The sequence below is a fragment of the Hibiscus syriacus genome, unplaced genomic scaffold (genome assembly GCF_006381635.1).
Source record: "Hibiscus syriacus cultivar Baekdansim isolate YM2019G1 unplaced genomic scaffold, ASM638163v2 tig00111708_pilon, whole genome shotgun sequence".
In the NCBI taxonomy this organism is placed as follows: domain Eukaryota; kingdom Viridiplantae; phylum Streptophyta; class Magnoliopsida; order Malvales; family Malvaceae; genus Hibiscus; species Hibiscus syriacus.
In genome coordinates this window covers 163,422-179,094 of record NW_024063159.1, presented here as the reverse complement: position 1 = coordinate 179,094, position 15,673 = coordinate 163,422, and the positions used below count along the sequence as shown (strand labels likewise).

Sequence of the window (15,673 nt, the reverse complement as noted above, 5' to 3'; positions counted from 1 at the left end):
TTTACTAAATGATGCCGTTCGTTATAGTATAGTGGTGAATATTCCAGACCGTCACCCGTGTTTGATTCTCTTGCATGGTGCAGGTAGTTTAGGTTCTTAAGTTGGTGTTAAATATTTTAATTGATCATGTTGGGATTAACTCACTGCTTCTCTTATTAAATTTAGTGTTTTCGAATTCCCTTATTGCCTCAATTCAGTTACATGGTACAAAGTTGTGCATTTTCACCGACTACATTCCATATTGATTCCTGCAACGTGACCGGAACTATTTTCTGTTGCTTCATTTCCTTCACTCTTCAAATATTCTACTTCAAGAAAAGTGTAAGATATAAGGTCAGATTAAAAATTGTAGTCAAATAAGCAAAATAATATGAAAATCATGTTTCACTTGTATTATTGTTCTTCTTTATTTTCTAACATATAGAAGGATTTCATTTCGAGTCTTTTGCAATTAAAGCAAATTTTCAGGCACATTAATTAACATTGACAGACACAAGTGCCACCGATACAACTATAGTGTTTGCAACGGCAAGCGAGGGCACAGTCGGCGTTTGTTCGACATTGAGCATCCTCGACAACCGATACCACCTTAGCAACAACCTCTGGGTGCTGACAATAACAGTTGCCGGCACGGTCACATGCGCAAAACTCCATAATATCACAATCATTGTCACTAGAACATGCTAGTGAGTTTGACACTCCTGTAAATTAAATTTAAATAAAAATTTATCATCATTTAAATATTCGTGTAAATAATTTGTTAAAATACTAAAGTAGAGAATATGATGTGTATATGTATGTATGTACTAACATGAGGCCAGAATTAAGATGATAAGAAGGGAAACAATGCCAAAAGAACCCATCTTCATTTCTTAGCAGGTAGTGTTGAAGCTGATGAGAAAAAGAAATAAGATTGAATTCTAAGTATTTTATGTATTGACTGAGGATGAAATGATGATATACAAAAGTACCTTTGTATTGAATATTTAATACAAGAAATTTAGGCAAGTCAGGTAAAAAGTTAGATGGTCATAATGCCAATCATACAACAAACATTGTACAGATTTTTTTCAGAACGCTTACGGTATTATAATAAATACACATCCAAATCTAGATATTGTACCATACATTCATGAAAAATTAATTTATAGTGAAATATTCTACTTTTATCTATGATTATCGATATCCTGTTGAAACACCCTTTAATTCTCAATGAAAATTTATTTTTAAAATTATCGACGTTGATTTATTGGTTGACTAATTTAGGTTTAATATTGTAGATTATCATCATGAAGGTGATCCTTTTAATAGTTTGCTTCATTTATAATGTCAATATTAGAATCTTTGGCTTTGTTTGATGAATATATTGTCGCATCTCATTAAACCAACTGGTTGTTGAACTCAATAAATATTTTTTATATGTCAACAATTTAGATATGTGAAAATATATTTATCAAAATTTATTTAATAATTAAGGTAAATTACACGCTTACTCACTGAACTTTACTCTCTCTCCTATTTCACTCATCGTACTTTCAATTTTTTCAATTCGCTCATTGAACTTTAGACATTGAACTTTTATTGTCACTCGACCGTTAAATTTCTAACGGCATTATGATGTTGCTATATTAATTGAAAAAAATTAAAACTATAGTGAGTAAAATAGGATAGAGAGTAAAGTTCAGTGAGTAGACATATAATTTATCTTTTTAATTATAAGTCCTATGTGGTATGTTTTATTATTAAAATAAGCCACATGAACCCGGTTACTGAGTAAACGGTCGAGTGACAAAAAAAGTTCAATTTCTAAAGTTTATTGAGCAAATTGAAAAAATTGAAAGTACGGTAAGTGAAATAGGAGATATAATAAAGTTAAGTAAGTAAACGTGTAATTTACCCTAATAATTATTATAAATGAAGTGGTAAATGATTAGTGTATAGTTTATTAATTGCGTGTTTAAACCGTGAGTAATAATTTTTTGTTGTTTTATTTATACATTTTATATAAAAGTGTAAAAGATAAAAACACTTTAATAATAATATTCATTATCATTGATTATGAGGATATTACAATCATTTCTCAGACGAGTTGGAATTTGATTAGCCGGTGACACCAACTTAATCAAACACAGTATGTATAGCAAGTAAGGAGGGCTTCATTAAAAATATATATTTTTTAAAGTAAGGAGGGTTTCAATAAAATGCCATTTCTAAATGTGAGCATTATGATAAGATTCTAACATGACTTCAAAATTTCTAGAACCTTAATTGTTTATCTCCACCAATAGAGTCTATTACATGGTGCAGCTCGTTTAGGTTCATAAGTTGGTGTCAAATATTTTAATTGATCATGTTGGGAATAGCTCACTGGTTCTTTTATTAAATCTAGTGTTTGCAGATTCCCTTTTTTGTTTATTGAAATAATATATATATATATATATATATATATATATATATATCTTGGAAATATGGAAAAATAGATTAATTAGTCCATTAAGTCTATGGGATTTTCAATGACAACTTGCTAAGGTTGATTTTTCATTTTTACTCCTTTGAAAATGGCTGGTTTCATGGATTTTGCTTTCCTTTTGCCAGTTCAAACCCATGTGCTAATTTCTTGAATCTGAAACTTGGTCCAAAAACTTTTTGAAACTTTTCATCTTGATTCAAACAATGTGTTTGTAGGCAATATTTTCTGTTGAAACTTTTCATTTGATCTCATTTTCATTGGAGAAGATCAGATGATTAGTACTATGTTCAGGTTCCATAAGTTATACTGCATAATTTCAATCCTTTCTGCATTTTCTATCATTTCAATCTTCTTTCGGTGTCATTTTTCCAGCAATTGCTATTCCATGAACCTTTTAACCATGCAAAAGCCGAAGGAAGACATCGATTTACTTACATTCCCTTATGCTTGGAATCTTCTTTCTTTTCCTACTGACCCTCCTCAGATCCTTAAAATTGCTCTTTTTGTTAAGAAATGGCCTCATGGCTCTCGTGCGGGGGGGGGGCTCGAAAGGCATGCCTTGACTCTACACCTTGCCCTTGCGAAAAGAGGCCACGAGTTGCACATCTTCACCACTCCTCCGAATTCCTCCTTTCCGAGATATCCATTTGCCAACTTAGTTTTTCACCTTTAGAAGCCGACATCCGGTGGTTATCTGGAACAGGCGGTTGTATGGAAGCAATTTCAAACTCAAAACTCGGCCGGAAGACATTTTGATGTGGTCCACACCGAGAGTGTCGGATTGTTGCATACTAGAGCGAAGAACGTGCCGAATCTAGCAGTTACTTGGCACGGAATTGCGTATGAAACCATTCATTCTGATATCATCCAAGAGCTTCTCTGGACACCAGAATCACAACGGCCATCTATGATGACCGAAAGGACGACAAAAGTTGTCGAAGAGGTAAAGTTTTTTCCAAGATATTCTCACCATGTTGCTTCTAGTGATCATGCTGGAGATGTCCTGAAAAGGATCTACATGATCCCCGAAGAACGCGTCCACATCATTCTAAACGGAGTCACGAGGAAATTTTCAGACCGGAACCCTCTCTAGGGAACGATTTTAAACAGAAGTTTGGCATCTCAAAAAGGTCATTGGTTTTGGGAATGGCAGGGAGGCTGGTGAAAGACAAAGGAAACCCTTTGATATTTGAAGCTTTGAATCAAATATTAATGGAAAACAAAAAATTTCAACAAACTGTCACTGTTCTTGTTGCTGGTGATGGTCCATGGGGTGCAAGATACAAAGATCTTGGAGCCAATATACTTGTTTTAGGTCCATTGGAACAAGCTCAACTAGCAAAGTTTTATAATGCAATAGATATCTTCGTGAATCCGACTCTTCGAGCTCAAGGATTGAACCATACTCTGTTGGAAGCAATGCTCACAGGGAAACCAGTAATGGCTACAAGAGTTGCCAGCATCACGGGGTCGGTAATCATCGGACCAGAAATGGGTTATACTTTCTCACCTAGTGTGGATTCCTTGAAAAGGACCCTCTATAGTGTTTGGAATGATGGAAGAGTGGTATTGGAGAAGAAAGGCCTGGCTGCTAGGCAAAGAGGGTTGCAATTGTTCACTGCCACGAAAATGGCAGCTGCGTGTGAAAGACTATTTCTCTGCATATCAAAGGAAGAATATTGCAAATACCAAAAGTCCTAAACTATGTGTTCAACACAATATGTTCAATTCTTTTATGGAGGATTCAATGAGAACAAAAAGTTTTAGATTTCAATACTTTTCTCAAGTTTAGATACTTCCTTCAAGGCTTAGTGCCTTCGCTTCCGCCCCTACAATTCAATGATCTGCCTGTTTCCAAATACGAAACACCAGAAAGTTTTTGGCAGTTCATAGCTAACATATACACAAGACATTAACATTTTCAGCGGTTATCCAGAATACAATTGATGTTCTTGAAGAATCATCACTGCAGGAAAAAAAAATCAAAAGCAATGCCAAGTTTCAATATTCCCACTCTGTCATTACACGATGTCGTTCCAGCTTCGCCAAGCAGCTTAATAAAAGGAGGGACACCAGCTGCATTACACGGTTTGACAAGCAAATTCAGAATTCAGATCTATATCCAAGTTTGAGGAGTTTAGCATCTACAGACAATAACAAGCTTGGAGTTTATAATATAGTAAGGAGCCATTCTTCTGGGTTACTAGGCTAGAGTTTGGACACATTTCATTTGGAATTCAACAATGAAAACATATCAGAAAGGGATCCGATGGCCAGTTAATTGTAAGATTCCCTAGAAAATCTTTAAGCTAGGGAAGTCCTAAAACCTTGCATTATTCTCCAATATAAGGGGCGCTCCAATCAGCACACACCTAATCATTAGACAGTCGAGCTTTCAGATTGTGCTCCAGTTATTTCAGTGCATACTAGCAATTATAAATCTAGTCATAACTGTATCCTCTTGCATATTTAAGTCTATTATTGGATGATACAATATGAACCATGAAGTTGTAAGATACTAGTTTAACTTGTTCCTTTTATTAAAGTGATTTATAATGATATTTCCCAGTAAATCGAATAGAGAATCTCATAGTACAATCGACATAAGATTGTGGAAGCTATATCGAGCACTTTGTTACATAGTGGCGACAAGCACACTACTTTAACCTATTTGTTTGCAAAGACTTGACCTGAAGCCTTTCATGACTGGTTTGTAAACTTATGCTGTGATTATATAAAATATTTGTAAATCAATTTTCAGCTCAGTCGTTGTAGTATAGTGGTGAGTATTCCCGCCTGTCACGCGGGTGACCCGGGTTCGATCCCCGGCAACGGCGATTAAAGCTTTTTACACAACTACCGGTAAATACCTTTATCCTGATCCATTGCTTCAGCCTTCAAACCAAACACGTGGGGTTGAACTGCTATTGGTCCTTGATTATTTCTGCTCTCTTTTGGCTTTTTTTATATGTGTTTGTGTTGCAATTTACTGCTTTATAACTCACTAGAAAATGAGATGTATAAATACTCTAATCACTCAAAAATGCTTAGCTAAAATCATTTTATATTAATTGATGTCCAAATTCGAAACACCAGATAAGTTTCTTGCAATTCATAGCAACATATATACAAGACATGAACATCTTCAGCAGTTATCTGGAATACAATTGATGTCCCTTGAACAATCATTCAATCAGCACTGCAAAAAGAAATTAAAAAAAGAAAAAACAGCAATGACACATTTGAATATCACCACTCTGTCATTCGCATGAAGTCGTTTCAGCTTCACCCAGAAGTTCAATAAAGGAAGGCACCATCTGGCATCTGCAGTACACGGTTTGACAAGCAATTTCAGAATTCAGCTCTATATCCAAGTTTGAGCAGTTTAGCATCTATAGACAATAACACACCAGAAGTGATGGCTTGGACTTTATAATATAGTAAGGAGCCATTCTTCTGGGGTACTATGCCCAAGTTAGGCAACGATCTGGAATGGAAGAAGCTGTTGGAGAATTGTAAAATAAGCTCCTAAAATAAGATGTTAGCACATAAGGCTGTGGAAGGGTTTGGACACATTGCATTTGAAATTCAACAATGAAAACATATCAGAAAAGGGATCTGATGGCTAAATTTCTGGAGATAACTGCACTCTGGCATCAGAGAAGGTGAGTCTTCCTACAATTCCCTCAATCAGTTATGGAGCTAGTTATATCATTTTGATCAGTGATCACGTCTGGCATTGCTATGGTCAGGCTAGTGTCACAAGACCAATGCAACATACCCTGCAATATAGTTTGTGATCTGTTTGGCGTGTGGATAAAATTCCCTAGAAAATCTTTAAGCTAGGAGTGTCCTAAAACCTTGCATTATTCTCCAATCTAAGGGCCTCTCCAATCAGCATACACTTAATCAATATAAAGTCGAGATATCAGATTGTGCTCCCGTTATTTCAGTGCATATCAGCAATTATACTAGTAACAACTGCATCCATTTGCATATTTAAGTCTTATTTAAGTCAAAACAATAACATAAGATAAATAGAAATACACCATTATGCAATGCAGCAGGGAGCTCAAATTCACGATGCAGATTCTACTCTTGGGCATGAATACTACCCCGGAGTGACTGCAGCACTCAGCAAGGTAATTTGTCGGTGACACCCATAAGAAAAAATAAATTATCGATTCATTGTTAAAAAAAAATTATATAAATACGTAAAACAACCAGAAGAGACGTCATAATTTTTAACATAACATTTTACCTAAGAAGGAAAGAAAGTAATCAACTAAGTATGGAGATAATTAGCAGCCATCATCAGCTCCAGAGTAAGTTCAGGTTCAATGTGGAACTCGGTCTCTTTACCCCTGATCAAATATCAACTCTTTTATCAGGGTAAAACGAAAATGTAGCGATCATGATCTTCAAATTCATATACAAAATATATATGATAATATTGAATCTTAACTAAGTTATACATGTAACATGATGTATGCATTAGATTCCCACAATTCATATAGAAAATGAAATCTAAATCCGATTTTTCAAATTTATGTTTCCAACATCGCACTAGAATATTTCATAAAATAAGTAACTTGCCTCGTTTATATCACAAGAAAACATGAAAAAGAGCTACAAAAGCTTGCACGTTGACTTCACTCTAAGTATATCCATCTTAACAGGAGAAATATATGAATTGAATGGTCAAAGGCTTCCTAGAAATACTAATATTTTCTTCTAGCTTACTAGAAAAAAAAAAGGCTTTCTTCTTGTATAATTTGATAATCCACCTTCAATATGATCCCGACAGAAGTTAAAAAAAAAAAAAAAACCAAATCCATTCCCATACAGTTCATCGACATATTCAAAGCTACAGTTGGAGTTAGGACTTGAACATATCCACAGTATTGAGTATTGACACGAATTAAACACTGATACAAAGGAAGAGCTTACAAAAGTGAAGAAAAAATGAAGTATACGAAATACGAACCTGGAATATTGAAGATTCCAATAAAAATACTGACAGATCTTCTCAAGAATCAAAGCACTTATCTCCGGAAAAGTCACTTCCCCATGCTCCGTCTCCGCGAAACCACCTTCATCATCACCCATAAAACAAAATATTAGACCTTTCCAACCGAAAACAACTAAGAACTGGAAAATCCAACTCTCCTAAAAGACTAAGCATGAAGAGATGAAAAAGAAATTGGACCTGGAGAAGTAAGCATGTTACGGATGGTTTGAGAAAGCATGGCAGCTTCCTTGTCAATAACAAATTCCATCCCTTCAGCGCTGATCAGTTTAACTGTTTCCTCTTTCTTCATCTTCTTTCTCTCTCCGATTATCCGCAATCTAGTGAGATCGCGAGGGAGATCGCCAATCGTCGGCGACTTTCCGGTTTACTCCAGATGTTGGGCTCTAGTTTTTGGGGCTATCGGGCCGATGATGACTCACCCTCGAACAGAAACATTGGCCTCCAATATTTAGTTTTCACGCGGTTTTTTTTTTTAATCTTATTTCAGTAGATCTTAGGTCTAATTTGGTATTAGTCTCTCTACTATGCTGACATTTGAAACTTCAACTTTATACTTTGATTTAGTATAACGTAATCCTCTGCATTAAAATTTAAAATGTATTTTTATCATTTTTTAAAACTTAGTATTTAAAAAATATATTTTTAAATTAATTTATTAATTTTTAATAATTTAAGATAATATTTACTAGGGATTTTAACAGAATACAGGTGCACAAACCCACTGTCGCAGCATAACAGCTGCCGTGCCAGTCTGATTCTATTCATATTTGTGCATTATTTTCCCTCACAAAAATGCCCCGTAAAAGGGCACCGTTCTCCTTCAAAGCCAAAAACCGTAAATCTACATCTTTTGCCCGTGTAAAAAATCAAAGGCTCCTTTTTACCTCCTCTCTCCCTTCCTTTCTCTTCCTTTTTCTTAATTTTCATTTCTTTTAAGGATTAATATCAAAATAAGTGTTCAAACTATACCCTAAAACTCAAGTAGATGTCTAAATTAATTTTCGTCTCATCCAGGTGCTTAACGTTACAACCGTTATCTGTTTAGGTGTCTGGGTTATCAGCAATGTTAATTTCTACCGTTAAGTAACATGTGTCATAATCTGATATTTTGAAATTTATTTTTTAAAATAAAATATTAAAAACATTATTATATTTATAAAAAGACACTAATTTTTCTTATATTATAAAACAATCCCAAAATCTCAAATCCTAACCTTAATATGTCGCCGCCTCCTTAGGGTTCGAGTGGTTTAAAACGTTGATTCGTCATCGATAGGTCGTCGATCGATCATGATTTCATGGGGGTTTTGGCCGTTGGTGGAGCTTCGCCGAATTCAAAATACTCCTGTCGGCGTGTGTTTAGGGGTTAGAATAAAGGTTTTCAAAGTTTTGATTTTATTCAAAATTTGATTTTTCTATTTTTTAAAAAATATATAATTTTAATTTTTTAATTTTAAATAAAATTTTTAAAATTACCAAAATTTGACACATATCATTTAACAGAGAAATTAACATCGTTATCGGCCTAGATACTAACGTTTGTAACGTTAGACACATGAATGTGACGAAAATTAGTTTAGGCACCTATTTGGGTTTTACGGTATAGTTTGAGCACTTATTTTGGTATTAAACCTTCTTTTAACTTTCAAAAAAATTTCTCCAAAATTATCTTCATTCCTTTTTCTTTTCTCTTCTCAGTCTATCCACTCCGAGTAAGTTCAATTGCTTCCGTATCTCTATTTTCTTTTTTACTTTTTCCATTTAGATTGATTGATTCGTTTGGATCTTGCAGGTTTGAGAGAGAAGGGGAATGGCGCATAGAGTAGATCACGAGTACGATTACCTGTTCAAGATCGTGCTGATCGGCGACTCTGGCGATGGAAAGTCGAATATTCTCTCTAGGTTCACCAGAAATGAGTTCTGTTTGGAATCTAAATCAACCATTGGCGTCGAGTTCGCTACTAGAACCCTTCAGGTTTATCCTAGTTTCAATCAACTCAATCTTTGATTCGTCTTCATGTATGTCTACTTATTCATGCTGAAATTAGTTTTTCATAAGTCCCTAGTATTTAGTGATAAACTATCCTGTTGATATTTTAGTTTCTTGGAAATACTTATGATCTGATTTAGTTTAGGGAAACTTTGCATGATTAAGCTGATCGTGAACTTTATGTAACTTAGTTGCGTTATTAGTATCTGAAAGATGACCAGGTAGTGATAATCGTCGAAGGCACTTCAGCATTGTAGTTGAATTCAGAAGACTGTTTCATGTCTCTTTTTAGTGGAGCTGGTAATGCTGCATACAATAATATGACCCGAAAAAGTATAAACATGGCACCAAAGAGAAACACGAACGTTATATGAGTATCTGATATGCCATAATCTTTATAAGGCTAATTTTTAATTTTTTTGAAAGCTATATAAATATAAAAATAAATTAAAAACAATTTTGACATAAGAAAGTACATGAACATGATATGAATACACGAATTATTCAGTCTAATTTTTATTAACAATTTCTACGTGTAAGAAATGTTGAGAGTTGATTGATTCAAAGAGTATTTTATTGTATCAAAAATTAAGTTATTAAATTGATCCAAGCTTCTGCGATACTGTTTTATCCCAATGTTAATAACAAGGAATATAATGTTGCTTCTCATGGACCTATGGCATAATAGAGAGAGAGGCCGATTTATATGACTCCAAGCAAACCTCAACGTTCATCCTATAAGAGTAAAAACAGTTCAAGGCATAAAAACTAAGATCCTAGACCCTGATATCAATTTTAAAAACCAAATAAACCCAAATTATATGAAATGTTATAATTAAGCCCCATAATTACTACAAGGAACAACAACCCCTCGATTAGTTTCTTGGCATTCTGCACCAAACCAATGGCAGTCCTCATGCAACTATCTAAGTAGCTACTAATGGTAACAAATGGTACAAAATAATTGGACAGATACCTAGAAGCTTATGAAATCAATAGAACAAATATTTGTCACATTATAGGAAAAAAATGATGATACTTGCCTTTGATGCAACTGCTCGCTCAGATCCATAAAATGAATGACATCAAAGATGAAACAGATAACCAGAATAATGTTAGTATGGACACAATAACTTCCACTTGTCAGTTTACAGACAAAATATTCAATCCACATTTCTCATATTCATAAGACCTATTTAATTGTAAAAGATGAGGAAGCTGCAGCTGCCTCTGCTATTAAAGAAATTGGCTGGCGAGCCTGCAGGCAACCAGCTATATCAAAGGGATGCAACTGAGCACCATCAAAAATAAGGTTCACACCGGGAAGGATTACTTCATTGCTGTCAGATTCATCAGGGTCAACTTTTGTTGTGGTGGTTGTGGTGGAATCATCAACAGGTCTTGTGGCAACTTCATTGACAGGAGTTACGGCATATGCTCTGCAAATATCATTCAACGAAGTGAATAAATAATACACAACCAAACACTAAAATGAGAATAAAACATTAAGAGGAAGAAAAAAAAATGTAGGCTGATTTGACAGACCTAAGAATGCTACCGTCAAAACTCAAAACTTCAGTCCGACAACGCTGTCGACTGCCAAGTTTTAACCTTTGACGATCACTAGACGCTCCAAAACTGGGAGAAGAAGGATATAGAAGTGGATTCCACTTCCCACTAGCATAATTCATGAGTTGTCTTGGTTTCTTTGACTCCTTTAAATGCTCCTTTTGGTAAAGAAGTTTTGCTGCAGGGCCTGTTGCCTGATACACTGCACAAATATCATACAACATTTTTCGAATGCTCTGCCATTGAATCATGATGCTTAGAAAGTAAATTTGATTGAAGTAACTGTATTAAAATCCCCACCAATGATGACCGGCAAACCCGACCCCACTATAAAATCCCCACCAATGATGACCGGCAAACCCGACCCCACTATAAAATCACCCAAAACACCAAAAAAAATCTCTTCTTTCCGCTGGATCGTTGGGCTCATAAACGTTGATTAATACTACCTTCAAAATTAGATTGAACAAATATTCCTTCCACGGCAATAAACCTCCTTTGAGAAACACTCCTACACATTGAAAACACATTTGAATTCCACGACAAGATTAAACCCCCCCGAAGAGCCTTCCGATGGAACAGAAACATGTTCATCGAACTCCCTGCCTTTTAACCAATTTATCACTATAGGATTCTCTCTGGACAACTTCGACTCCTGAAGAAACACTAAATTTGCTTTACTTTGTGCAACAATACTGCTGAAATTGTAAATAATATTTTGATTTAACTTTTATAAATTTGACTTAAATAAATTTAGTTTACTTAAATTTGACTTTGTTTAACTATTTAATAAATTAAATTATAAAATATAATTAATCAATTTAATTAAATAAAGAATCACTTAATTTAACTCAGCTTAATTTGATCAAACATTCACTCTAATTTATACACAATTATGAGTTGGGGGAGAGAGCGTATATTTGGAGGTGGAGTAGATTCAGCGGGATACGTGGGGGTGTATTATTGGCAAACGTGTTGATGATGTAAAAAGAGTGGGGCCAGAGAAGAGAGAAGAACGTATGAGAAGCTACACGTGTATCCATCAAGCTGTCACGCAGAAGTTGTAGGAAGGAAAGATGGTTTGTTTAAGAAAAGACGAATTAATATATATAGTTAAGGAATTATGTGATCGAAAATTTAATAAGATAATTAATAAATCTAGTGAAATGTTATTGAAAATATTGAAAGGTTTATAACGTTGTAAATGGAAAATATAAACAACTATTAAAAAATTTGATAACGGCTAAGTTTTGTTATCGGTAGGTATCGATATATTTATATATATATATAAGTATTCATACTTATTTTACTGTGAAAAATATTAATTTAAGATTATTTTTGTAGTAAGGTTTAAGATATTAATTTAGTAATTATAAGTATTTAATGATTTATTTTTATGTTATGGCTTATATTATTATTAAATTAAAAATAATAAATATAGATATTACATATTTATTATTATTATTAGTTAAAATTAATATTTTATAAAAAATCTAAATAATCAAATAATTTTTTTGTGTAAATGAAATTATTAAATTAACGTTGTAGGTGGACAACATGAAAAACTATTAAAAAAATTTGAAACATAAATTGCATAGCTTTTGTATACATACCTATTCTAAAAGTATGAATATTGTTTCGACATTAAGTTATGCCTAACTATTATCCTGAAAAAGTGTTCATACTTATATTGAATGTATCAATACTTATATTTAAAACTTAACCGGTTAAAATAAAATAAGCGCTACCTATTATATTAAACTATCTACCGGTTTGTTTGAAGGTTACTAATAATGTAAACGATAAAATAAAATGGACGTTATCTATTACGTTAAAATACCTACCGATTTGTTTAAATGTTAATAATAATGTAAATGACAAAATAAAATAGGTACTATGTTGAGTTAATCGATCGACGAATATGGCCAAGAGGGGGTGAATTCGTAAATAAAAATTTCGGTGGAAGCTATGCAGAAAATTGAAATTAATTGGGCAGCGATTTAGAGTGGTTCAACTTTTTCAACCAAAGTCTACGTCCACTACCTTAGCTACCCACACTAAGGATTTTCCACAAATTCACTAATTTGTCTTTCTTTTGAGGACAAAGAGTAACCTTACAAATCCCTCAAGAATTATACCCCAAATTCTTGAGAACAATCTCTCCCAAAGAGAATATTACAAATTTGCAAACTTACAAGGAAATCCTCACAAGGTAGATTGTTTGCACAATTCTAGAACAAAGAAAAGAACAATTAAGAATGAATACGATTGAGTACAAGTGTTGTTCTTGAAAGCAAAATAAATATTGAATGAAAAATAGGCTTGAAATGCTCAAACTTGAGGTTTGATGCTTTCTCTTTGATTATCTCTTGATTCTTGTTGATTGTTGTTTCTTATTTTTTATTAATGGCTTCTAAGCTTGTTTAAATACACCTTCAAATGATTCTGAACGTTGGGGATGATTAGTGGAGTCAATAGAGCCGTTTAAGTATGAAAACAATTAATTAAAGCAGTTGAGAGCGTTAGTGCATCGATGCATACCCATGGTGCATCGGTGCATCAGTGTAAAATTCAAATATTTTGACCGTTGGACCCTTAGTGCATCGATGCATCAAGTGCATTCGATATTTCAAAATAGTCAGAGTGCATTGATGCATGGCTGGTGCATCGATGCATCAAATGCATTCGATGTTTTCATAAAATCCTCAGTGCATCGATGCATGGTATGTGCATCGATGCATGAAATGCATTCGATGTTCAATTTAATTCATGGTGCATCTATGCATGGATTGGTGCATCGGTGCATCACTCAGAAAAATTGATTTTAGGCTTGATTTTGGTTCAAAATACTTTGTGAAAATTTTTTCAAAAAAATATATTAAGTATAAAACACAATTTTACACATTTAGTAAGGTTTGAATTTGAACTTGAAAGACTTGGAGTAATAATTTGATATTTAATTAATTAAATCGAATATACTTAAAAAATCTTTTGTAAAATCTTAAAATTTATTTAAATTTAATTTGTTATATCAAAACATCAAAATATTTTCAACATACTACCTATTACGTTAAATTATCTACCGATTTGTTTAAAGGTTACTAATAATGTAAACAATAAAATAAAATAGGCGCTACTTATTACGTTAAACTAGTTATGGTTTGTTTAAATATTAATAATAATGTAAATGGTAAAATAAAATAGGTGCTACCTATTACGTTAAATAAGCACTACCTATTACGTTAAACTATCAGTTTGTTTAAAGGTTAATAATAATGTAAACGGTAAAATATATACAACTTAACTGTTTGAAATATTTTTTTTTAAATTCGAAAGTATGGATATTTACTCTAAAAGTATGGATACTCTAAAGGTTAATAATAATGTATTCATACTTACCTAAAAGTATGGATATTGTTTCGACAGTAATGTAAACTGTAAAATATATACAATTTAACCGTTTAAAATATTTTTTAAAAAATTTGAAAGTATGGATACTCTAAAGGTTAATAATAATGTATCCATAATAATAATGTATACATATTTACTCTAAAAGTATTTATATTTGTTAAAGTATCGACCATCAGATCATAGTAGTATCGATATTTATTTTAAAAATAATTGTCATACAAAGATACGTAATATATTAAATCATATCGATTTAATTAAACACAACTTTAATATTTTAAATTGCAAACTACTTCGTTATTCAAAATAATATTATTGGGTGAAACCTAGTATGTTAATATTTATTTATAAGAAAATAAGAAATTAACTTATTTTGTTGTCGTGGGATTTCGAAGACTCCATCAACTTAAACTTTGGTAACATTTTAGGCGTTACCTAATACATTGATAATATTAATAACAAAATAAGTAATTAACATATTTTGTTATCGTCGGATTTCTAAGGTCACGTCAGCTTAAACTTTGATAATATTTTAGGCGCTACCTAATATGTTGATAATATTGATAACAAATTAAGTAATTAATCGATTTTATTATCCTCATATTTCTAAGACCCTATCAGCTTTAAAAATACGCTACCTATTACATTAAATCAACGCTACTTGTTATGTTATTATGGATGATAATGTTTTCAATAATTAACTTATTTTGTTATCGTCATATTTCTAAGGCTCCGTCAACTTAAACTTTGATAACATTTTATGCACTACCTAATATCATGATAATATTAATAACAAATAAAGTAATTAACATATTTTGTTATCATCAGATTTCTAAGGTCCCATAAGCTTTAAAAGGCACTAGCTATTATGTTACATAAGGGTTACATGTTATGTTATTATGGTTGATAATGTTTTCAATAATTAACTAGTTATGTTAAAGTCAATATTTTTTGGGATATTTTACATAAGACGTTAATATTCCCGGTTATTACCATTATTATTATCAACACATAATATTTTCGACAAAAATATATAACATTTTCAATAGTACTTTTAACCGATCATCTATTTAATCAATTATATCATTTTTTAACTATATATTAGTTCGTCTCACACCGCAAACTCCCAAGATAGGAAGGTTGCATCGCCATGCCAATGGGATTCACACAAAAGGAGGTAAGTTCGACACTTCATAATTTGGAA

General features: G+C 32.8%; 2 protein-coding genes, 1 non-coding gene and 1 pseudogene across 3 annotated transcripts; 2 read left to right on the top strand and 2 right to left on the bottom strand.

Moving 5' to 3' along the window:
• The first annotated feature begins 2,711 nt into the window (after window positions 1-2,711).
• On the top strand, window positions 2,712-4,171 carry LOC120168022 (annotated as a pseudogene).
• Window positions 4,172-5,235: 1,064 nt separating this feature from the next.
• On the top strand, window positions 5,236-5,307 carry TRNAD-GUC. The gene has a single exon. It is a non-coding gene; the product is annotated as a tRNA-Asp (tRNA).
• A 260-nt stretch (window positions 5,308-5,567) lies between these two features.
• LOC120167988 (elongin-C-like) lies at window positions 5,568-7,978 on the bottom strand. The gene is made up of 4 exons (XM_039176863.1): window positions 7,680-7,978; window positions 7,458-7,563; window positions 6,732-6,834; window positions 5,568-5,794 (listed from the first exon to the last, which is right to left on the bottom strand). The coding sequence occupies exons 1-3, from the start codon at window positions 7,789-7,791 to the stop codon at window positions 6,756-6,758; spliced, it is 297 nt and encodes a 98-aa protein (XP_039032794.1). The 5' UTR covers window positions 7,792-7,978; the 3' UTR covers window positions 5,568-5,794; window positions 6,732-6,755.
• A 2,669-nt stretch (window positions 7,979-10,647) lies between these two features.
• On the bottom strand, window positions 10,648-11,295 carry LOC120167975. Its single transcript, XM_039176853.1, has 2 exons — window positions 11,038-11,295; window positions 10,648-10,931 (listed from the first exon to the last, which is right to left on the bottom strand). The coding sequence occupies exons 1-2, from the start codon at window positions 11,283-11,285 to the stop codon at window positions 10,685-10,687; spliced, it is 495 nt and encodes a 164-aa protein (XP_039032784.1). The 5' UTR covers window positions 11,286-11,295; the 3' UTR covers window positions 10,648-10,684.
• Between the last annotated feature and the right edge of the window lie 4,378 nt (window positions 11,296-15,673).